We start from the raw sequence: 26283 nt of genomic DNA, 5'->3' as shown, positions 1-26283 counted from the left end.
TCCACCTCCCCCTGGTTTACCCCTGAGCTCCGCGCCCCGAAGCAAGAAGGCAGCCCGCCTGGAGCACCTGACCAGGAAGTCTGGGCTGAGGCCAACAAACTCCACCTCTCCACCTACAGAGATGCCCTCAGTGCTGCCAGGTCCAACTATTTATCCAACATCAACAACAGCTCCAATAAGAACTCCCGGACTCTGTTCGCCTCTGTCAACAACCTATTTGCTCCCCTCCAGTCTGGTTTCCGCCCCCTTTGCATTACTGAAACTGCACTCCTCAAAGTTGTCAATGACCTTCTCACCTCTGCTGATGCTGGTGTGGTGCCCTCAACATCCTGATTCTCCTCGACCAGAGTGCCGCTTTTGACACAGTGAGCCATCAGATCCTCTTCACCAGGCTTGAGGGTCTGGGTTTTGAGGGTACCGCACTCTCCTGGCTACAATCATACCTCACAAACCGGACCCACTACATGTCCCTCAGTGGCCACACCTCAGACTCAGCTGCAGTTACACAGGGTGTCCCCCAGGGCTCTGTGCTGGATCCCTTACTCTTCATCATCTACATCCTTCCACTTGGTCGCATCCTCCGTCACTTTAACCTTGACTTCCACTGCTATGCCGATGACACCCAGATCTTCCTCAGCACCAAATCCCTCCTCAACCACCTCTGACCCACATTGAATCCTGCCTCTGCAATAAAAACGTGGATGCAACAAAACGTCCTCAAGCTCAACAGTGATAAAACAGAACTCCTCCTCATAGGCACCAAATCCACCCTCACTAAAGACGACACCACGGTCTCTCCCTCCCCCCAACACACACAACCTTGATGTCATCCTGGACACCACCCACTCGTTTGACCACCACATAAGACTGACTGTCAAATCCTCATTCTTCCACCACCGCAACATTGTCGCCTCCCTCCCCTTACCCTACCCCTTACCCTAAACCGGCTTCGTATCCAAACCCCATACATTATACTGATACATCACACTCTTTCCCTTCTTTGAGCCCACCCCTCTTTTTGTTCATGTTTTTTTTTGTCTTATGTTGTTTTGTTTTCACTCCTGTTTTTTTTGTTTCATTTCGACGTTGTAAAGCAACTTTGGGTCCTTGAAAAGCACTATATAAGTCCCATGTATTATTATTATTATTATTATTACCACTATGGCTAAATTCAAACTATGCCTACTTGCACACAAAAGTAATTATCAAGTCTATTTAACTTTATGAAGCTAGTGAAAGCAGGGGATAAGAACATTAGTCTATATCATACTGAGAAGGCAAGGGTGAAGAAGGGGATAGACAAAGGTATCCACGCTCTACAGTGTACATACAGACCAAGTTCACCCACAGCTTCTTACATAAGAGTGACGATTGTGTTTGGTAAATCGTGCCGTTGAATGCTTACCCGTCTCTTCGGAAAGGTCACGTATTGTCTGTGTGCCTGAGTGTCAGTCCCCATTAGGGGACATGAATCTCAGTTGGCTCTGTCGCTCTCCTCCCTGTCTCTCTCTCTCTCTCTCTCTCTCTCTCTCTCTCTCTCTCGTCCCTCTCACACTCTCCCAGAGCTTCAAGCTCCTCAGTGTCCACATTACTAAGGAATTATCATGGTCCACACACACCAACACAGTCGTGAAGAAGGCAAGACAACGCCTCTTCCCCCTCAGGACGATGAATAGAGTCGGCATGGGCCCTCAGATCCTCGAAAGGTTCTACAGCTACACCATTGAGAGCATCTTGACTGGCTGCAACACCGCTTGGTATGGCAACTGCTTGGTGTCGACCGCAAGGCGATACAGAGGGTAGTGCGTACGGCCCAGTACATCACTGGGACTAAGCTTCCTGCCATCCAGGACCTCTATACCAGGTGGTGTCAGAGTAAGGCCCTAAAAATGGTCAAAGACTCCAGCCACCCAAGTCATAGACCGTTCTATCCTTTTTGCATGAACTAATTTGACTCATCACATACGCTGCTGCTACTGTTTATTATCTGTACACATCTACCTCAATTATGTACACATCTACCTCAATTACCTCATACCCCTGCACATCGACTCTGTACTGGTACCCTGAGTATATAGCCAAGTTATCGTTAATAATTTTTCTCTTACTTTTTTTCTCTCTGCATAGTTTTGATTTGATTATCTAAAAACAGAATTTGAAAAGCTTATGCAAATTTGACATACAGTACATCTGATGCCTCTTAGAATTGTTTTATAAATGAGTTACTTTACATTCTTCACCCCCCAAAATTTGTTGACTGAACTTTGACCTGCATGTACACTACATGACCAAAAGTATGTGGACACCTGTTTATCGAACATCTCATTCTTTCCACTAGATGTTGGAACATTGCTGCAGGGACTTGCTTCCATTCAGCCACAAGAGCATTAGTGAGGTCAGGCACTGATGTTGGGCGATTAGTCTTGGTGTAACAGTGTAGGTTCCGTCCCTCTCTTCGCCCCAACCCGGGCTCGAACCAGGGACCCTTGCACACATCAACAACTGACACCCACCGAAGCAACGTTACCCATCGCGCCACAAGAGCCGCGGCCCTTGCAACGCAAGGGGAAACCCTACTTCAAGTCTCAGAGAGAGTGACGTCACCGATTGAAACGCTATTAGCGCGCACCACCGCTAACTAACTAGCCATTTCACATCGGTTACACTCACCCCCCCTTTGACCTCCTCCTTGCACAGGGGCATTGTCATGCCTAAACAGGAAAGGGCCTTCCCCAAATTTTTGCCACAAAGTTGGAAGCACAGAATTGTCTAGAACGTGATTGAATGCTGTACCGCTAAGATTTCCCTTCACTGGAACTAAGGGGTCTAGCCAAACCATGAAAAACAGCCCCAGACCATTATTCCTCCAACACCAAACTTTACAGTTGGCACTATGCATTGGGGCAGGTAGCGTTCTCCTGGCATCCGCCAAACCGAGATTTGTCTGTTGGACTGCCAGATGGTGAATCGTAATTCATCACTCCAGAGAACGCGATTCCACTGCTCCAGAGTCCGATGGTGTCGAGTTTTACACCACTCCAGCCGACGCTTGGTATTGCGCATGGTGATCTTAGGCTTGTGTGTGTCTACTCTGCAGTGGAAACCCATTTCATGAAGCTCCCGGTGAACAGTTCTTGTGCCTACAGTTCCTAGTCCAGTGTCGTGTCTTTGGCTATGCCGGATTAAGTGATATGACATGCTAACCTATAAAATCCTTTCTCTGTAATTAATATTACCTGATTAAGCTAATCATGTAAATGTAATTAACTAGAAAGTCGGGGCACCACGGAAGAACGTTTATAGAGCCGTTATCTTCCGAATAAACTCTTAAAATACTTAGTCATATTTTACATCGATAGCAGTCAATATTAACCCTTATCTTATTTTCAGTCTCATAATGAAAGTTGTAAATTCTTGGCTATCTTCACGAACCCTGGCTAACAAGTTGAATCAGCAATACAAAATTGGGTTTAATTATTTATTTACTAAATACCTAAACTAATCACACAGAATTACAAATACACCGAATACAAATGATGTCATACATGATGGCTGGTTACACAAAGGAAAGGGGGTTGGGCTTGAATGAAAGAGCGGGAAGATTTAGGAACAAAGAAACAGCAGCTATGCTATCGTAAATACATTATCTTATGCATTCTAAATTACCGCCCATTTGGAAAAGGAAAATGCAATAAATATTTACTCTGAGCTGCGCTTCGGTAGATTGGTCGTAGATGCTGGCCGGGTTGGCCAACAGATCTTCCTGTCCTCGGAAGAATGTCTCTGGTGGTAAATTGGATACGTGGTGGTATCTTTGTCTTTTTGTTAGACTGGATCCGTCGTCCGTCCTTTCCTAGCCCACGTCTACAGCGGCCGCTGCTAACTCAACGGCTAGGAAGTATCACTTCTGTAGTGAATAAGCTCAAAGTTCATACCATTCGCCACCAAAGCTCACGCCGAGGTTGGCTTAGTTCTGTACTTGACGTGTGTCCTTCTAACGTAGAGGCTGCAGACCTCACGTACTGGAACATGTGGTTATCTTTTCGTCAAAGGCTTATATAGTGGAGAGGGGGAAGGATGTGTTTCATCGTTTATAACCCCTGTCTCTTCAAAGGGGTGGGCCACTGATCCTTATGATAACCCAATTCTCTCATTTGGAAGCTAAAATTACATTTAATCTCCTAACAAACAATTTCAATATCAAACATTTCAATTGCATAACAATTCCATGTGACTCTGATAACTAGAGGGTGTATACTTTCCCAGGTACAGTTTATGTCGTCCTGTCATCAGTCATAATGTCTCAGATGACAACCGAACTGACATCCATACTCGTTACGTTCCAAAGCATATTTCCAACTGGTTTTATTACCAAAATATGGTTCCTTTCCCCATTTGTTTGATGTTCCCAGACTCTCTATATTTAACAGGACAGCAGTCCTTCAGTAGGGTCAGAAAGAGAGGGGAAGGGAGAAAGCATAAACCTTACCCACAGGCCACAGAAAGAGAGGGGAAGGGAGAAAGCATAAACCTTACGCACAGGCCACAGAAAGAGAGGGGAAGGGAGAAAGCATAAACCTTACGCACAGGCCAACGTCATGACAACAGTAATTGGGTTATGGTTACATGGCACATCGTCAAGCATTTGTGGTACAGTAGTGGTAAGTAACTGTGGCAACGAAGAAGACAGATATGGAGAGAAAGTTCAAGTGTAGGACAGCAATTCAGAATGAAGAGATATTTTTGATTTATTTCACCTTTATTTAACCAGGTAGGAAAGTTGAGAAAAAGTTCACATTTACAATTGCGACCTGGCCAAGAAAAAGCAAAGCAGTTTGACACATACAACAACACAGAGTTACACATGGAGTAAAACAAACATACAGTCAACAATACAGTAGAAAAATAAGCCTATATACAATGTGAGCAAATGAGGTGAGATAAGGGAGGTAAAGGCAAAAAAAGGCCATGGTGGCGAAGTACATACAATATAGCAAGTAAAACACTGGAATGGTAGATTTGCAGTGGAAGAAAGTGCAAAGTAGAAATAGAAATAATGGGGTGCAAAGGAGCAAAATAAATAAATACAGTAGGGGAAGAGGTAGTTGTTTAGGCTAAATTATAGATGGGCTATGTACAGGTGCAGTAATCTGTGAGCTGCTCTGACAGCTGGTGCGGGAGATAAGTGTTTCCAGTTTCAGAGATTTTTGTAGTTCGTTCCAGTCATTGGCAGCAGAGAACTGGAAGGAGAGGTGGCCGAAGGAGGAATTGGCTTTGGGGGTGACCAGTGAGATATACCTGCTGGAGCGCGTGCTACAGGTGGGTACTGCTATGGTGACCAGCGAGCTGAGATAAGGGGGGACTTTTCCTAGCAGGGTCTTGTAGATGACCTGGAGCCAGTGGGTTTGGCGACGAGTATGAAGCGAGGGCCAGCCAACGAGAGCGTACAGGTCGCAGTGGTGGGTAGTGTATGGGGCTTTGGTGACAAAACGGATGGCACTGTGATAGACTGCATCCAATTTATTGAGTAGGGTATTGGAGGCTATTTTGTAAATGACATCGCCGAAGTCGAGGATCGGTAGGATATATATATATATATATACACTGCTCAAAAAAATAAAGGGAACACTTAAACAACACATCCTAGATCTGAATGAAAGAAATAATCTTATTAAATACTTTTTTCTTTACATAGTTGAATGTGCTGACAACAAAATCACACAAAAATAATCAATGGAAATCCAATTTATCAACCCATGGAGGTCTGGATTTGGAGTCACACTCAAAATTAAAGTGGAAAACCACACTACAGGCTGATCCAGCTTTGATGTAATGTCCTTAAAACAAGTCAAAATGAGGCTCAGTAGTGTGTGTGGCCTCCACGTGCCTGTATGACCTCCCTACAACGCCTGGGCATGCTCCTGATGAGGTGGCGGATGGTCTCCTGAGGGATCTCCTCCCAGACCTGGACTAAAGCATCCGCCAACTCCTGGACAGTCTGTGGTGCAACGTGGCGTTGGTGGATGGAGCGAGACATGATGTCCCAGATGTGCTCAATTGGATTCAGGTCTGGGGAACGGGCGGGCCAGTCCATAGCATCAATGCCTTCCTCTTGCAGGAACTGCTGACACACTCCAGCCACATGAGGTCTAGCATTGTCTTGCATTAGGAGGAACCCAGGGCCAACCGCACCAGCATATGGTCTCACAAGGGGTCTGAGGGTCTCATCTCAGTACCTAATGGCAGTCAGGCTACCTCTGGCGAGCACATGGAGGGCTGTGCGGCCCACCGCCAAACCGACTGACCCACCGCCAAACATGACTGACCCACCGGCAAACCGGTCATGCTGGAGGATGTTGCAGGCAGCAGAACGTTCTCCACGGCGTCTCCAGACTCTGTCACGTCTGTCACATGTGCTCAGTGTGAACCTGCTTTCATCTGTGAAGAGCACAGGGCGCCAGTGGCGAATTTGCCAATCTTGGTGTTCTCTGGCAAATGCCAAACGTCCTGCACGGTGTTGGGCTGTAAGCACAACCCCCACCTGTGGACGTCGGGCCCTCATACCACCCTCATGGAGTCTGTTTCTGACCGTTTGAGCAGACACATGCACATTTGTGGCCTGCTGGAGGTCATTTTGCAGGGCTCTGGCAGTGCTCCTCCTGCTCCTCCTTGCACAAAGGCGGAGGTAGCGGTCCTGCTGCTGGGTTGTTGCCCTCCTACGACCTCCTCCACATCTCCTGATGTACTGGCCTGTCTCCTGGTAGCCCCTCCATGCTCTGGACACTACGCTGACAGACACAGCAAACCTTCCTGCCACAGCTCGCATTGATGTGCCATCCTGGATGAGCTGCACTACCTGAGCCACTTGTGTGGGTTGTAGACTCCGTCTCATGCTACCACTAGAGTGAAAGCACCGCCAGCATTCAAAAGTGACCAAAACATCAGCCAGGAAGCATAGGAACTGAGAAGTGGTCTGTGGTCTCCACCTGCAGAACCACTCCTTTATTGGGGGTGTCTTGCTTATTGCCTATAATTTCCACCTGTTGTCTATTCCATTTGCTCAACAGCATGTGAAATGTATTGTCAATCAGTGTTGCTTCCTAAGTGGACAGTTTGATTTCACAGAAGTGTGATTGACTTGGAGTTACATTGTGTTGTTTAAGTGTTCCCTTTATTTTTTTGAGCATTATATATATATATAAACTATTTCTATAGCAACTCTACCCTTCTTTCTTAGTCCTACAGGAAAGAATAGAGGCTTGACTGACTATTCCCTCTCTTTTTAAAACCAAGTCATTCAGTGTGACAAAGTGACTCTCTTTTTAAATCCAAGTCATTCAGTGTGATAAAGTGACTCTCTTTTTAAAACCAAGTCATTCAGTGTGACAAAGGGACTCTCTTTTTAAAACCAAGTCATTCAGTGTGACAAAGTGACTCTCTTTTTAAAACCAACCAATTCAGTGTGACAAAGGGGAATAGGAAGGATGCGTGCTCTGCCCCACAGGCAGCTGGTCCCTCCAAAACACTGGCTTTATTAAAACACACTGAGCAGGTTTAGAGGGTTACCTTGTGCTTGTGTGTGTGGTGTGTGTCTGGTCTCTGCTGGCTTCTGTCAATGGCATTATCAGGGTGGGAACCCTAGCCCTGTCACTGTCAATGTCTCAACTCTTCATATGAGGAAGAGTCACTGATGTTGCATCCCAAATGACACCATATTTCCTATTTAGTGCACTAGTTTTGACCAGGACCCATAGAGTTATTGTTAAAAGGAGTGCACTGTATATGGTATAGTGAACAGGGTGCCATTTGGTACGCAACTTGAATCAAACGGGTGAATTTCCCCAAGGCCTCATAGCTAACGTGGTACTTTATATTTCTCACGATCCAGCCCTAAGCTACAAGTCAGTTAGGAATACTCCTCAATGCACAGGAGACAAATGAAAATACTTATGAGTTGTTATAATAACTAACACCTGTGTGAAGTACCTGACCTGCCTTGTTGGTATGCATTCTCCATATAAAGTCTAGACTTCACACAGCGTGACATGCAACATGACACCCACCTGGATTGTGTGTTAGCTAGAGTAGGTCTAAATACGGGAACATCTATGTGCTAGGTACAGTATATAGCATTGATATGTGCTAGCTTAGCTGCATACAATATACTGTGTGTGTGCAGTCAGAGTGTATTCGCTTACATTCATGTCGGCTTTCACATCTGACCTGGAGCCATGATAAGTGTGTTTAGGTCTAGAGAGCAGATGTGTAGTATGTAATGTATACAGTAAGTTTGGATGGTGAGGATATCGTATGAAGGATAACAGGTTTAGGGATGTATAGCGGAGATGTTAGAGGCTACAATGTTCTTATATGGAGGGCTTGTCACCTCTGTCTGCCTCCATCTTTTTTAAGGAACACAGCTTTTAGTTTAGTTTATTAGGATCCCCATTAGCTACTGCACATGCAGATGCTACTCTTCCTGGGGTCCACATAAAACGTACAAATACATGACAAAGAACAGAACAGTTATAGACAAGAACAACATAAGATATTACATTAAATTATAAATAAAAAATATAAATAAAATAAGAAGTATATATAGAAATACACCAAGCAACAACAAAGATAGTCTTTACACACGATTCATATATACAGCGCATTCCGAAAGTATTCAGACCCCTTGACTTTTTCCACATTTTTTTAAGTTACAGCCTAGTTCTAAAATTGATTAGATATTATTTTTTTATTTATAAAAAATACAAAACTGAAATATCACATTTACATTTACAAGTATTCAGACCCTTTAGTCAGTACTTTTTTGAAGCACCTTTGGCAGCGATTACATTTACATTTAAGTCATTTAGCAGACGCTCTTATCCAGAGCGACTTACAAATTGGATTACAGCCTCGTGTCTTCTTGGGTATGACGCTACAAGCTTGAGTTTCTCCCATTCTTCTCTGCAGATCTTCTCAAGCTCTGTCAGGGTGGATGGGGAGCGTCGCTGCACAGCTATTTTGAGGTCTCTCCAGAGATGTTCGATCGGGTTCAAGTCCGGGCTCTGGCTGGGCCACTCAAGGACATTCAGAGACTTGTCCAGAAGCCACTCCTTCGATGTCTTGGCTGTGTGCTTAGGGTCGTTAACCTGTTGTAAGGTGAACCTTCACCCCAGTCTGAGGTCCTGAGCGATCTGGATTAGGTTGTCATTGAGGGTCTCTCTGTACTTTGCTCCGTTCAGCTTTCCCTTGATCCTGACTAGTCTCCCAGTCCCTGCAGCTGAAAACATCCCCACAGCATGATGCTGCCACCACCATGCTTCACCGTAGGGATGGTGCAGGTTTTTTCCAGACGTGATGCTTGGCATTCAGGCCAAAGAGTTCAATCTTGGTTTCATCAAATCAGAGAATCTTGTTTCTCATGGTCTGAAAGTCTTTAGGTGCCTTTTAGCAAACTTCAAGCAGGCTGTCATGTGCCTTTTACTGAGGAGAGGCTTGATTGGTGGAGTGCTGCAGAGATGGTTGTCCTTCTGGAATGTTCTCCCACCTCCACAGAGGAACTCTGGAGCTCTGTCAGAGTGACCATCGGGTTCTTGGTCACCTCCCCGACCAAGGCCATTCTCCCCCGATTGCTCAGTTTGGCCAGGTGGCCAGCTCTAGGGAGAGGCTTTGTGGTTCCAAACTTCTTCCATTTAAGAATGATGGAGGCCACTGTGTTCTTGGGGAACTTCAATATTGCAGATATTTGTTGGTTCCCTTCCCCAGATCTGTGCCTCAACACAATCCTGTCTCGGAGCTCTACGGACAATTCCTTCGACCTCATGGCTTGGTTTTTGTTCTGACATGCACTGTCAACTGTGGGACCTTATATAGACAGGTGTGTGCCTTTCCAAATCATGTGCAATCAATTGAATTTGCCACAGATGGACTCCAATCAAGTTGTAGAAACATCTCAAGGATCATCAATGGAAACAGGATGCACCTGAGCTCAATTTCGAGTCTCATAGCGAAGGGTCTGAGTACTTATGTAAATAAGTATTTCTGTTTTTTATGTGTAATACATTTGCAAAAAATTATAAAAACCTGTTTTCATTTTGTCATTATGGGGTATTGTGTTTAGATTGATGAGGGGGGAAAAGTATTTAATCCATTTTAGAATAAGGCTGTAATGTAACAACATTTAGAAAATATTTTCCAAATGCACTGTACGTATTGATATTCTTATATACAGTACAGTTAAATTAGATCTTTAGAAAGGGGAAAGGCGCTGTGATACAATGTTTTTTATCTGTTTTTAAAGCTAAACTTGCTTTTCTCCCGAGTAACCACCAGAGTATTCCATGATGACATGGCTCATTACATAACTGAGCGAAACATTAAATCTGTTTTTACTTTCAGTTTCTCCTTAACCCTCAACCATGAAAGACTATCATGCATGTTGTTGATGTTAGTTCTGTGGGGGCAGTTAAGGACAAGGCGTTCTGCTTTGTTTTGAGACAGCTGCAGCTTTGCTAGGTCTTCCTTTGCTGCACCTGACAATATTACCGAACAGTAATCAAGATGGGACAAGACCAGAGCTTGATCAACTAGTATGGATCTTTGTGTCAAAAACATAGAACATATTTTTATAACAGACATACCATCTTCACAACAACTTTGTCAATATGACTTCACCATGACAACTGATCATCCAATGTTACTCCTATGAGTTCAGCTTCTTCAACTTGATCAGTGTTCACACCCTTTATGCACAACTCCAGTTGAGGTTTAGGTCAAAGAGAATGCTTTGAACCAAATACAATGCTTTTGTTTTCACATGTATTCAAGACCAGTTTATTGTTAATTATGGCTGTAGGTGCTGATGTGTAGAGTGTGCAATCATCAGCATACATAGTCATTTTAGCTTGTTGTAAGACAAGTGGCAAATCATTTGAAAAAATAGAGAACAGTAACGGCATATCTGATGTTAGAGAAGCTTCCATTGAAGAATACTCTCTTGAGTTCGATTGGATTGGTAATTCTCCAACCATTTTTAAAAAATGTAACTAAGTCAGTTAAAAACAAATTCTTATTTACAATGAAAGCCTACCCCGAACGACGCTGGGCCAATTGTGCGCCGCCCTATGGGACTCCCAATCACGGCCGGTTGTGATACAGCCTGGAATCGAACTGTAGTGGTCTGTAGTGACATCTCTAGCACTGAGATGCAGTGTCTTAGACCGCTGTGCCACTTAGGAGCCCATGTGATGGCAGGTGATGTAAAGTCATAAAAAGTGAGTTTTTTCAGTAACAAATTATGATCAATAACATCAAACACTGCACTGAAATCTAACAATACAGCTCCAACTATGATCTTAGTATCCATTTCATTGAGCCAATCATTCAGTCATCTGAGTCAGTGCAGATGAAGTTGAGTGCCCTTCCCTACATGCATGCTGAAAGTCAGTAGTTAACTACCATTATATTTGTTCAAACAATTTCCTCCGTCAGTTTACCAAGAACAGGCAGCAAACATATTGGTCGGCTGTTAGAGCCAGCAAAGGGTGCTTTATTATTTTTAGGTAGTGGAATTACTTTAGCTTCCTTCCATGCCTGTGGACACACTCCTTTAGGCATTGGTTAAAAACATAGCAAATAGGGATGGCAATACAGTCTGCTACCATTCTCAATAGTTTCCCATCTAGGTTGTCTATACCTGGTGGCTTATCATTATTGATGGATAACAATCGTTTTCCCACCTCTTCCACACAAACTTGACCAAATTCAAAACAGCAATCCTTCTCTTTCATTATTAGATCTTCAATACACAAATATGATGGTTCACTGTTCAATGTTGTCATTTAACTTCTCAGTTTGTCCACTTTACCAGTGAGATAGTCATTGAAATGATTGGCTCAATCAAAAGGTTTTGTTATAAATGACCCATCAACTTCAATGAACCATGGAGATTAATTGGGTTTTCTGCCCATTTTACATTTAACTTGCCTGCAATGTTATTAACATTGTCTACAAATGTATTTTACCCCCTCTTACCTTCTTTCTCTCTCTCTCTCTCTCTCTCTCTCTATCTATCCCTCTCTCTCTCCCTCTATCCCTCTCTCTCTCTCTCTCTCTCTCTCTCTCTCTCTCTCTCAATTCAATTCAATTCAAGGGGCTTTATTGGCATGGGAAACATATGTTGACATTGCCAAAGCAAGTGAAGTAGATAATATACAAAAGGGAAATAAACAATAAAAATGAACAGTAAACATTACAGTCACAGAAGTTCCAAATCAAATGTCATATTATGCATATATACAGTGTTGTAACGATGTGCAAATGGTTAAAGTACAAAAGGGAAAATAAATACACATAAATATGGGTTGTATTTTCAATGGTGTTTGTTCTTCGCTGGTTGCGCTTTTCTTGTGGCAACAGGTCGTTTATCAAAATCGGGTTTATCAAAATCAGGTTTGTTTTCGAATTCTTTGTGGATCTGTGTAGTCTCAGGGAAATATGTGTCTCTGATATGGTCATACATTTGGCAGGAGGTTAGGAAGTGCAGCTCAGTTTCCACCTCATTTTATGGGCAGTGTGCACATACCCTGTCTTCTCTTGAAAGCCAGGTCTGCCTATGGTGGCCTTTCTCAATAGCAAGGCTTTGCTCAATGAGTATGTACATAGTCAAAGCTTTCCTTAAGTTTGGGTCAGTCACAGTAGTCAGGTATTCTGCCACTGTGTACTCTCTGTTTAGGGACATATAGCATTCTAGTTTGCTCAGTTTTTTTGTTAATTCTTACCAATATGTCAAGTAATTATCTTTTTGTTTTCTCATGATTTGGTTGAGTCTAATTGTGTTGCTGTCCTGAGGCTCTGTGGGGTCTGTTTGTGTTTGTGAACAGAGCCCCAGGGCCATCTTGCTTAGGGGACTCTTCTCCAGGTTCATCTCTCTGTAGGTGATGGCTTTGTTATGGAAGGTTTGGGAATCGCTTCCTTTTAGGTGGTTGTAGAATTTAACGGCTCTTTTCTGGATTTTGATAATTAGCGGGTATCGGCCTAATTCTGCTCAGCATGCATTATTTGTTGTTTTACGTTGTACACTGAGGATATTTTAGCAGAATTCTGCATGCAGAGTCTCAATTTGGTGTTTGTCCCATTTTGTGAATTCTTGGTTGGTGAGCGCACCCCAGACCTCACAACCATAAAGGGCAATGTGTTCTATAACTGATTCAAGTATTTTTAGCCAGATCCTAATTGGTATGTCGAATTTATGTTCCTTTTTATGGCATAGAAGGCCCTTCTTGCCTTGTCTCTCAGATCGTTCACAGCTTTGTGTAAGTTACCTATGGCGCTGATGTTTAGGCCAAGGTATGTATAGCTTTTTAGTGTGCTCTAGGGCAACGGTGTCTAGATGGAATTTGTATTTGTGGTCGTGGCGACTGGACCTTTTTTGGAACACCATTATTTTGGTCTTACTGAGATTTACTGTCAGGGCCCAGGTCTGGCAGAATCTGTGCAGAAGATCTAGGTGCTGCTGTAGGCCCTCCTTGGTTGATGACAGAAGCACCAGATCATCAGCAATCAGTAGACATTTGACTTCAGATTCTAGTAGGGTGAGGCCAGGTGCTGCAGACTGTTCTAGTGCCCTCGCCAATTCGTTGATATATATATATATATATGCTGAAGAAGGTGGGGCTTAAGCTGCATCCCTGTATCACCCCACGGCCCTGTGGGAAGAAATGTGTGTGTATTTTGCCTATTTTAACCAAACACTTGTTGTTTGTGAACATGGATTTTATAATGTCGTATGTTTTTCCCCCAACACCACTTTCCATCAATTTGTATAGCAGACCCTCATGCCAAATTGAAGGCTTTTTTGAAATCAACAAAGCAAGAAAAGACTTTGCCTTTGTTTTGGTTTGTTTGTTTATTAATTAGGGTGTGCAGGGTGAATACGTGGTCTGTCGTATGATAATTTGGTAAAAAGCCAATTTGACATTTGTTCAGAACATTGTTTTCACTGAGTAAATGTTCGAATCTGCTGTTAATGATAATGCAAAGGATTTTCCCAAGGTTCCTGTTGACACATATCCCACAGTAGTTATTGGGGTCAAATTTGTCACCACTTTTGTGGATTGGGGTGATCAGTCCTTGGTTCCAAATCTTGGGGAAGATGCCAAAGCTAAGGATGATGTTAAAGAGCTTTAGTATAGCCAATTGGAATTTGTTGTCTGTATATTTTATAATTTCATTGAGGATACCATCAACACCACAGGCCTTTTTGGGTTGTAAGGTTTTTATTTTGTCCTCTAGTTCATTCAAGGTAATTGGAGAATCCAGTGGGTTTTGGAGTCTTTAATAGTTGATTCTAAGATTTGTATTTGATCATGTATATGTTTTTGCTGTTTGTTCTTTGTTATAGAGCCAAAACGATTGGAGAAGTGGTTTACCCATACATCTCCATTTTGGATAGATACAGTGGCTTGCGAAAGTATTCACCCCTTTGGTATTTTTCCTATTTTGTTGCCTTACAACCTGCAATTAAAATGTATATTTTGGGCATTTGTATCATTCGATTTACACAACATGCCTACCACTTTGAAGATGCAAAATATTTTTTATTGTGAAAAAAAAGGAAAAAAAGAAAACTTGAGTGTGCATAACTATTCACCCCCCCAAAGTCAATACTTTGTAGAGCCACCTTTTTCAGCAATTACAGCTGCCAGTCTCTTGGTGTATGTCTCTATAAATTTGGCACATCTAGGCACTGAGATTTTGCCCATTTTCAAGGCAAATCTGCTCCAGCTCCTTGAAGTTGGATGGGTTCCGCTGGTGTACAGCAATCTTTAAGTCATACCGCAGATTATCAATTGGATTGAGGTCTGGGCTTTGACTAGGCCATTCCAAGACATTTAGATGTTTCTCCTTAAACAACTTGAGTGTTGCTTTAGCAGCATGCTTAGGGTCATTGTCCTGCTGGAAGGTGAACCTCCGTCCCAGTCTCAAATCTCTGGAAGACTGAATCTGGTTTCCCACAAGAATTTCCCTGTATTTAGGGCCATCCATCATTCCTTCAATTCTGACCAGTTTCCCAGTCCCTGCCGATGAAAAACATCTCCACAGCATGATGCTGCCACCACCATGCTTCACTGTGGGGATGGTGTTCTTGGGGTGATGGGAGGTGTTGGGTTTGCGCCAGACATAGCGTTTTCCTTGATGGCCAAAAAGCTCTATTTTAGTCTCATCTGACCAGAGAAACTTCTTCCATATGTTTGGGGAGTCTCCCACATGCCTTTTGGCAAACACCAAATGTGTTTGCTTATTTTTTTCTTTCAGCAATGGCTTTTTTCTGTCCTCTCTTCCGTAAAGCCCAGCTCTGTGGAGTTTACGGCTATGGACAGATACTCCAATCTCCGCTGTGGAGCTTTGCAGCTCCTTCAGGGTTGTCTTTGGTCTCTTTGTTGCCTCTCTGATTAATGCACTCCTTGCCTGGTCCGTGAGTTTGTGGGCGGCCCTCTCTTGGCAGGTTTGTTGTGGTGCAATATTCTTTAAATTTTTTAATAATGGATTTAATGGTGCTCCATGGGATGTTCAAAGTTTCTGATCTTTTTTTATAACCCAACCCTGATCTGTACTTCTCCACAACTTCATCCCTGACCTGTTTGGAGAGCTCCTTTGTCTTCATGGTGCTGCTTGCTTGGTGGTGCCCCTTGCTTAGTGGTGTTGCAGACTCCATTCATAACAGGTGTATATATACTGAGATCATGTGACACTTAGATTGCACACAGGTGGACTTTATTGAACTACTTCTGAAGGTAATTGGTTGCACCAGATCTTATTTAAGGGCTTCATAGCAAAGGGGGTGAATACATATGCACGCACCACTTTTCTGATTTGAATTTTTTGGACATTTTTGAAACAAGTAATTTTTTTCATTTCACTTCACCAATTTGGACTATTTTGTTTATGTCCATTACATGAAATCCAAATAATAATCCATTTAAATTACAGGTTGTAATGCAACAACATAGGAAAAACGCCAAGGGGGATGAATACTTTTGCAAGGCACTGTAATTCTTCCTATTGTTGTTTGTTTAGTGTTTTGCAATTTTCCCAGAAGTGGTTAGAGTCTATGGATTCTTCAATTACATTGAGCTGATTTCTGACATGCTGTTCCTTCTTTTTCCGTCGTGTATTTCTGTATTGTTTTAGTGATTCACCATAGTGAAGTTGTAGTCTCAGGTTTTCTGGGTCTCTATGTTTTTGATTGGACAGGTTTCTCAATTTCTTTCTTAGGTTTTTGCATTCATCATAAAACCATTTGTCATTATTGTTCATTTTCTTCGGTTTTCTGTTTGACTTTTTTTAGATTTGATAGGGAAGCTGAGAGGTCAAATATACTGTTAAGATGTTCTACTGCCAGGTTTACACCTTCACTATTACAGTAGAACTTTTTGTCTAGGAAGTTTAAAAGAGATTGAATTTGTTGTTGCCTGTCTCTCTCTCTCTCTCTCTCTCTCTCTCTCTCGCTCTCTCTCTCTCTCTCTCTCTCTCTCTCTCTCTCTCTCTCTCACTCTTTCTGCAGAGCTCCAGCCCAGGGAGGCTCTCCTCCATCTCTCAGTGCGTCTGGGTTTGCTCCATCGCTTCCGCTTTCTGATTGGCCAGCCTATGGGTCAGAGGGCACTGACCATCTCTCTCTCTCTCTCTCTCTCTCTCTCTCTCTCTCTCTCTCTCTCTCTCTTTCTCTCTCTCTTTCTGCAGAGCTCCTGCCCAGGGAGGCTCTCCTCCACCTCTCAGTGCGTCTGGGTTTGCTCCATCTCTCCCGCTTTCTGATTGGCCAGCCTATGGGTCAGAGGGCACTGACCATGCCCAATGAGGAGGGGGAAACGCCCCTCCAGCTGGCTCAGAGGAGAGGAGACCACTCCCTCTTTATGGCACTCGCTACGTGAGTCTCCGCCTCTTTTCATCACAAAGAGTATATCAACATCATGTTTATATATTTATTTATTGACTTTTTTAACCAGGTAACTCATTGAGAACACAGTCTCTTTTATAATAACGACCCAAGAGCCAACCCAATCAGATAACTAACACATACCTTCCCACTTCACTTCCATACAGTTCACCTGTCCCTCAGAGGTCTCCCCTTGTCGGGGTGTGGTGTGTATGGGCAGATAGCACCCATGTACTGAGGTTCTGTCCTGGATCTGGCTGCCTCTCCCTCACCTTCCTGGGGGGCCCTGAGAGCAGTGTTCTGGGCAACATCCTGGTCCTCAGAGAGAAACTGATGGACCACAACATCCTCAGACAGGTAAGATCAGGGCCTGTATTCCGAGAGTAGTAGTGCTACTGGATACATTTTGTCTTTAAGATCATAATAAATAAGATTACATGGACAGGTGGGGCCCTGATTCTAAATCAGCCCTCCTACTCTATGCTTTGTGGATCGTGACCCAGGATTCAAAGCAGTGTTCAGTTTTTGCTCACAGTCTTTTTCTGTTCAGGTGAGTCCAGTGGATTACGGAGGAAAACATTGTGTTTAAGGAAAAACTAAAGCTGACTTAATTCTCTACTGTAGTACAATATAATACAACTGTCAGTGTTGTATACACATAGATTGGCTAGTTCTTGTTTATACCGGTGGATCTTACTTAGGCAGTAAAACTGGTATAATTATAGGTTGTAATGTGGAAGTTACATACACTGAGTCGTAAACATGATCAAAGAAAACTGCTCTGTTTCATCAACTAACTGTTGAACGTGGTGGAGGCTGTTGAGGGGAAGATGTCTCATGATAACGACTGGAACGGAGCTAAAAGGAATGGCATCAAACACGTGTTTGATGTATTTGATACCATTCTACTGATTCCGCTCCAGCCGTTACCACGAGCCCGTCCTCCCCAATTAAGGTGCCACCTGTGGTTGAATGACAGACATTAATATGGCTGTTGAACGATTAGGTTGCATAATATTGTTGTAGCAACCCAGTTGTATTGTAATGTTTACAACTATGAATGTTTACGGATGAACTGAGTAGCTGCTAAAATACTTTACAGTGCCAGTCAAAAGTTTAGACACACCTACTCATTCCAGGGTTTTTCTTTATTTGTACTGTTTTCTACATAGTAGAATAATAGTGAAGACATCAAAACTATGAAATAGCACATATGGATTCATGTAGTAACCAAAAAGTGTTAAACAAATCAAAATATATTTTATATTTGAGATTCTTCAAAGTAGCCACACTTTGCCTTGATGACAACTTAGCACACTGTAATGCTCGGGCGTCGTGGGTGAGGAATCAAACGCAGGAAGCAGCGAGTACAGGGTAGTGGCTTTTAATGGGCCAAGAGGCGAACAAACACAAGACACCCCAAACAGCGATAAGTGCGCACACAAAACAAAGTGGCCCAAACACAGGGGAAAACACAGTCGGCGCAAAACCAACGCACAAGCGCAAACACAAGCATACAACAGAATAAACAATCCCGCACAAAGAGAAGGCGGGCCAGCTAATAATTATAGCCCCGCTAATCACCCCCACTACGAACAGGTGCAAACAATCACAAAAGGGGGGAAAACAAAAAGGGAATCAGTGGCAGCTAGTAGGCCGGTGACGACGCCCGCCGAGCGCCACCCGAGCAGGAGGGGGCGCCACCTTCGGTGGGAATCGTGACACACACCCACAGGTCTAAAGGAAGTGGAAATGTAATTCATTCATTGACTATGTTTTACTGTAAACAAACCTTTATAATATACATTTATATAATACATTGACATTGAAGTTCATAGATTATGTTACCTACAGTATTAGTTTATTATTATTATTAAGAGCATGTTGTCACGGAGCTCCTGTATTTGTCACAGATCTCAGCATTGAGAGGTGATGTTCAAATGGAGGACAGTTTCGGATTGGACGTCCATAGAAGTGATGCCAGTGACGGAGGTGAGAGTGAAACACCAAACTCAGGATTGTGACTTTAATCTGGTGATAATAGCCTGTTCCTAAATCTGTTTGTGCTTTTGCCTACTCTGTTGTTATTGTCAAGCGAAACATTGGCATGACAATACCATAAGGAGTTTGCAAGAGAGCAGAAACAGACTGCCACCCAGGCCGTGGGGATGAGCAGTGATGTAGTGGTTCCTTGAGAAGTGGGTATACTCAAATGTTGTTTTTCATTTCCCAAACGGCCCACCCAGCAAAGGAAAGGATCCCCGTGTGAAAAACTCTATGAGAAACAGTGACATCCACTCTGAATGACCTAAATTGATAAATCCCATATTGGTCTTTTATAGTCAGGCCAATCTAAGCTGTACCTTGCAAGTAGGCTAATAGTAGGCCAACTATTGAGACAGATAAATTAGGCTGTCATTCATTTTAGCTTGGTGGAAAAACACTTATCACAATCATAGTAAGTACATTTTTCCTCAATAAAGTAACTATCAGCAAAGTCAGTGCTAGTAGGGGGAGAAAAAAGTCAAGTGTGAGTGTTAGTTCACAAAAGGCAACAACAACATTGGATGTTCTAAATCCATAACATTGTTTAAACCATTAAACCACATCAGGAGACCACTTTTGAGGTCTGGGAAAAATCGAAGAAATTTTGATTTTTGAGTGTAGTTACCCTTTTAACAGGCACCAATCACTGTTGTTTGGTTAGGTGTTTCTGTAGAGTTTGAAAAACAAATGGCCACTGGATTGATGCAAATATTCATGATATCATAGGTTTTTGGGAAAGCCTTTCCATCTACCAGAAGACGGTAGGGCTATCATTAGCATCGCTATATTTGTCCTGTTCCTTAATTGTTTGAAACTTAGACATTTAATTAATATTATGAGGCAGGTCTTACGTTGCTTCAAAATAGCCTATAGCCAGAATCCCACCATAGAAACCCATCAGCCTAATTAATTGGTACGGCGTATACCTCCACTACTCTACTTTGATATGCATCGTGGGGATTAAGAAGTGAGTATACACAATGCCCACTGAAAAATAAGTGGGTATACGGCGTATACCTGCATTTACCCCCACTACACCACTGGGGATGAGTCCTTTCAGCAAACTCTGTTAAGAGAGTCATGGTCTCAGTCATGGTTCTTTCTTTGGGTCCACAAACAGCAATGTGGACCACTGGACAGGTTCACCTTGCCACAAATAGAACATAAAGGCCAAGCCATGAACAGTGTTTGCACGTAGGACACACAGAGAGAAGAGCAGAGCCCAGTCCAAACACACATATGCATGCACGCACACCCTGCCTGTCCCTGTTCCTGTGTATCTGTCTGTCTGTCTGTGTGTGCCTCCATCATGCCACACAGCACCCAGCCAGTAGACACGTGTCAGCTAGTCAACTGTTTAAATGACCTAAACAGACGATACACACTCAGTACACAAATGTCAGCAAGTTGTGTGCTACACAGGATACACACTGCACAGGGACAAGGAGAGAGTCTGTATCAGAGAGATTAATGAGGCAGAGGGGAAAGGGGGAAGAGAAGAGAGTGAGAGATAGAGGGGAAACAGAGAAGGAGAAATGAGAGAGAGAAGAGCAGTGAGTGCAAGAGACTCGGAGCAGTTACTGCCGATCTCTCTTGTTTCTGGTAACCATAGCGACGGCAGGCTTGATATCAATGCGTACATAGAGAGACAGGAAGTCTATCTCAGTATCGACTTCATCCCACAGCAGCCCCCCCAGTCAGACTGGAGGGGAACACTATAGATCTATAGATCTGTACTAGGAAACAACCTCTGTCTTCCTCATATGTTGCTTTTGCTCTGCTGCTAGTGAAGCAGAGTCAGCCTAGCAGTGATTTCAGCATGTTTACCGGAGAAGTCATCTGTCTCTTCTTGTGGCCAATCATACTGCTTATTTAATGGGTGTTAGATGGTGACGACGGGTGCCTTTAAGTGTCATTCTCTTCCTCTGCAGGTCTGGGCAGGGGGCTGCCACTTGGATACCTTACTCTGGTGGATAGTGTGAGTATATCAGTCTGCTCTGTAATGACCTGGTACATCAATGAGTTTGATGTGTGTGTGTCTGGATCTGTGTTCCTCTCTGTGTGTTGTGTGAGGGTGATGAGAGTGAGTATGTGGTGTGCATACATTTTCTGCTCTTTGGGAAAGCTTTTTGCCTTATTGTGTGTGTGTGTGTGTGTGTGTGTGTGTGTGTGTGTGTGTGTGTGTTTCATTATGCCAATTCGGAGGAGCAGTGCTCTTCTGGACTGCCCACATGCATGCACCTCATCCTCTGATGGAGCTGTGTGGCTGTCTGATTTCTGTTTTGTAAAATAGGTTTTTGAAGATCAGCTTGTTCTCTCTCTGGATGATGATGAGGAGCTTCCAACGTTACAAACAGGTACAATCCATTCATCTGTTTATCTCTCTGTCTCTCCCTCTTCTTTATTCTCGCTCTCTTCATTTATTTGACCTTTATTTAACTAGGCAAGTCAGTTAAGAACAAATTATTATTTTCAGTGACGGCCTTGGAACAGTTAACTGCCTTGTTCAGGGGCAGAACGACAGATTTGTACCATGTCAGCTCGGGGATTCAAACTTGCGACATTTCAGTTACTAGTCCAACGCTCTAACAACAAGGCTACGCTGCCGCTCCCTCTCTCTCTCTGTTGTAGTAAAGACAGTTAGTGTGTGGGTGATTCCCTCAGGAGATCTCTGTTGTTGTCAGTAAGGAATGCAATGTAAGTACAAGCACCCGATGTGTAACTGCTGAATTCCGTCAGTCATAATTATCTCCTGTCAGGCTTAGCCTGAACACACTTTTGACATGAGAGTCAGGGCCAACTCTGACATTGGGGACACACACCCTAGTCATAGACTGTTCTCTCTGCTACCATACGGCAAGCGGTACCGGAGCGCCAAGTCTAGATCCAAGAGGCTTCTAAACAGTTTCTACCCCCAAGCCATAAGACTCCTGAACATCTAATCCAATCACTACCGAATACTATTTGCATTGCCCCCCCACCCCCCTCTTTACACCACTGCTACTCTCTGTTGTTAACATCTATGCATAGTCACTTTAATAACTCTACCTACATGTACATATTACCTCAATTACCTCAACTAACCGGTGCCCACGCACATTGACTCTGTACCGGTACCCCCCTGTATATAGTCTCGCTATTGTTATTTTACTGCTGCTGTTTAATTACTTGTTACTTGTTACTCATGTTTTTTTTAAACTGCATTGTTGGTTAGGGGCTCATAAGTAAGCATTTCACTGTAAGGTCTACTACACCTGTTGTATTCAGCATTTCACTGTAAGGTCTACTACACCTGTTGTATTCAGCATTTCACTGTAAGGTCTACTACACCTGTTGTATTCAGCATTTCACTGTAAGGTCTACTACACCTGTTGTATTCAGCATTTCACTGTAAGGTCTACATCTGTTGTATTCAGCATTTCACTGTAAGGTCTACTACACCTGTTGTATTCAGCATTTCACTGTAAGGTCTACTACACCTGTTGTATTCAGCATTTCACTGTAAGGTCTACTACACCTGTTGTATTCAGCATTTCACTGTAACACAATTTGATTTGATATATTCAATTTAACAACCATTTTGGTTGGAATCGTACCGTAATATTTTCAACTTATAATACAATTATTATACTGTAATAATAACCAGCAACATACACAGTTAATAAGTGGTTTACTAAAAAAAAGGTAGGCTTGAAAGGTCAAGCTGAAATGAATCAATCTCCACTCTGCACAATGATAAAAAATCTATATTATCATGGCTGCCTCTCTCCTACATGAAGTTACGACATAAACCCTCTAGACTTAAGATGCTATCATTTCATTAGAGATCATATACACTGAGTATACCAAACATTAGGAACACCTTCCTAATATTTATTTTCTATTTTATCCTCAGAACAGCCTCAGTTCTTTGGGGCTTTCAACATATCTACAAGGTTTTGAAAGCGTTCCACAGGGATGCTGGTGCATGTTGACTCCAATGCTTCCCAAAGTTGTGTCAAGTTGGCTGGATGTCCTTTGGGTGTTTGACCATTCTGACCATACACATGGGAAACTGTCACTTTCCTGACATGATCATGATAGGACCAAACAAAGTGAGCGTCCTGACCCATAATCACTGTGATGAAGATAAAGACATCAAAGCTGAAGTGTCTCAAATGTGCCAGATAGTTTGCCAGGGGTGGTGTGCTGGTGTGCAGGCAGTTGCCAAGAACCTTACTTATAGTCCTTTGCACTATAATGTTTTTTTTAATATATATACACTACCGTTCAAAAGTTTGGGGTCACTTAGAAATGTCCTTGTTTTTTTTTAAAAGAAAATAAAAGAATTGTCCATTAAAATAACATCAAATTGATCAGAAATACAGTGTAGACATTGTTAATGTTGTGAATTACTATTGTAGCTGGAAACGACAGATTTTTTTTAATGGAATATCTACATAGGCGTACAGAGGCCCATTATCAGCAACCATCACTCCTGTGTTCCAATGGCACGTTGTGTTAGCTAATCCAAGTTAATAATTTTAAAAGGCTAATCGATCATTAGAAAACCCTTTTGCAATTATGTTAGCACAGCTGAAAACTGTTGTGCTAATTAAAGAAGCAATAAAACTGCATTCTTTAGACTAGTTGAGTATCTGGAGCATCAGCATTTGTGGGTTCGATTACAGGCTCAAAATGGACAGAAACAAAGACCTTTCTCCTGAAACTCGTCAGTCTATTCTTGTTCTGAGAAATGAAGGCTATTCCATGTGAAAAATTGCCAAGAAACTGAAGATCTCGTACAACGCTGTGTGCAACTCCCTTCACAGAACAGCGCAAACTGGCTCTAACCAGAATAGAAAGAGGAGTGGGAGGCCCCGGTGCATAACTGAGCAAGAGGACAAGTCCTCAACTGGCAGCTTCATTAAATAGTACCCGCAAAACACCAGTCTCAACATCAACAGTGAAGAGGCGACTCCGGGATGCTGGCCTTCTAGGCAGAGTTGCAAAGAAAAAGCCATGTCTCAGACCAATAAAAAGAAAAGATTAAGATGGGCAAAAACATTCACTGTCAGTTATTCACACAACCAGAACTACCCAGCGTTAGCTAGTTAGGTAAAACCTGGCACAGCTAAAAATGACTAAACTGGAAATGTAAAGCTAACTACCTATTAGCCAGGAGAAAGCTTAAAGTTGCTCACGTTCATTCTAACATATCAACGTTTATTAACATTCCTAGACTTCTTACTTGAACTTACTTTGTTGTTGCCATGAACAATTACTTTCCCCTGTGTGGTGAGAATTGATGGTGGTGCTGCTGCACAGGTCTCAATTTGTAAGTCGCTCTGGATAAGAGCGTCTGCTAAATGACTTAAATGTAAATGTAAATGTCTTCTTCTCTCTCTCACACACTGTCCCACTGCTATTAACAACTGAGAGTAGAATGAAGTAGTCGTTTTTCTAAATAAATTCTTGCAAATGTATGTACAGTACCAGTCAAAAGTTTGGAGACACCTATTCATTCCAAGGTTTTTCTTTGTTTTTACTATTTTCTACATTGTAGTATATTAATAAAGACATCAAAATTATGAAATAACACATATGGAATCATGTAGTAACCAAAAAAGTGTTAAACAAATCAAAATATATTTTATATTTGAGATTCTTCAAAGTAGTCACCCTTTTCCTTGATGACAGCTTTGCACACTCTTGGCATTCTCTCAACCAGCTTCATGAGGTAGTCACCTGGAATGCATTTCAATTAACAGTTGTGCCTTGGTAAAAGTTAATTTGTGGAATTTCTTTCCTTCTTAATGCGTTTGAGCCAATCAGTTGTGTCTGGACATGGTAGGGGTGGTATACAGAAGATAACCCTATTTGTTAAATGACCAAGTCCATATTATGGCAAGAACAGCTCAAATAAGCAAAGAGAAATGACAGTCCATCATTACTTTAAGACATGAAGGACAGTCAATGCGGAAAATAACTTTGAAAGTTTCTTAAAGTTCAGTCGCAAAAACCATCAAGCTCTATAATGAAACTGGCTCTCATGAGGACCGCCACAGGAAAGGAAGACCAATTGCAGCCCAAATAAACTCTTCACAGAGTTCAAGTTTACAGACACATCTCAACATCAACTGTTCAGAGGAGACTGCGTGAATCAGGCCTTCATGGCCGAATTGCTGCAAAGAATCCACTACTGAAGGACACCAATAAGAGGAAGATACTTGCTTGGGCCAAGAAACACGAGCAATGGGCATTAGACCGGTGGAAATCTGTCCTTTGGTCTGATGAGTCCAAATTTGAGATTTTTGGTTCTGACTGCTGTGTCTTTGTGAGACGCAGAGTAGGTGAACGGATGATCTCCACATGTGTGGTTCCCACCGTGAGACATGGAGGAGGTGTGATGGTGTGGGTATGCTTTGCTGGTGACACTGTCTGTGATTTATTTAGAAGTCAAGGCACACTTAAAAAGCATAGCAACCACATCGTTCTGCAGCGATACGCCATCCCATCTGGTTTGCGCTAATTGGGACTATCATTTGTTTTTCAACAGGACAATGACCCAAAACACACCTCCAGGATGTGTACAGGCTATTTGACCAAGAAGGAGAGTGATGGAGTGCAGCATCAAATGACCTGGCCTCCACAATCACCTGACCTCCACCCAATTGAGATGGTTTGGGATGAGTTGTACCGCAGAGTGAAGGAAAAGCCATCAACAAGTGCTCAGCATATGTGGGAACTTCTTCAAGACTGTTGGAAAAGCATTCCTCATGATGCTGGTTGAGAGAATGCCTAGAGTGTGCAAAGCTGTCATCAAGGCAAAGAGTGGCACCTTTGAAGAATCTTTTTTTCTTACTGCAGGATTCCATATGTGTTATTTCATAGTTTTGATGTCTTCACTATTATTATACATTGTTAAAAGCCTTGAATGAGTAGGTGTGTCCAAACTTTTGACTGGTACTGTATATACATATATATATTTTTAAATATATATCATTTTGTGTGTCTCTAACATAGGGGGGTCTCCTATGCTCTTGATTCTAGTAATTTAACTTTAAGGGGCGTCACGGCAACTGACAAGGGTGTAAGACTCATTGAGTTCAATAGTTTAGCTAATGGATTTATTGTGCTCCCTTCACTGCTCTGCAACCAGGGGGATCGTGCTGTCTGTTCACACCATGGTGTCCCTCATAATGACTCAGCTTCATAGAGTCCCAGTCTCTCTCCCCTCCTTAACTAGCCCAGGAATCTGCCCTGTCACTGGGACAAAGGGAAGAATGGGGTCACCACAGACGGGGACCTGTACCCAGTAAAATTCCCTC

At 42.7% G+C, this 26283-nt stretch overlaps 1 protein-coding gene across 1 annotated transcript in view; it reads left to right on the top strand.

Moving 5' to 3' along the window:
• The window catches only part of LOC115159851 (rho guanine nucleotide exchange factor 28), a 121787-nt gene that overhangs the window by 34979 nt on the left and 60525 nt on the right, over positions 1-26283 (top strand). Inside the window, exons 5-9 of the mRNA XM_029709915.1 lie at positions 16735-16918; positions 17095-17284; positions 18841-18919; positions 20905-20951; positions 21267-21330. Coding sequence (XP_029565775.1) covers positions 16735-16918; positions 17095-17284; positions 18841-18919; positions 20905-20951; positions 21267-21330 — 564 coding nt within the window. The remainder of the gene's footprint in view (positions 1-16734; positions 16919-17094; positions 17285-18840; positions 18920-20904; positions 20952-21266; positions 21331-26283) is intronic.

The sequence above is a fragment of the Salmo trutta genome, chromosome 23, assembly GCF_901001165.1.
Source record: "Salmo trutta chromosome 23, fSalTru1.1, whole genome shotgun sequence".
NCBI lineage: Eukaryota > Metazoa > Chordata > Actinopteri > Salmoniformes > Salmonidae > Salmo > Salmo trutta.
This window is presented reverse-complemented; position numbering and strand designations above follow the sequence as displayed.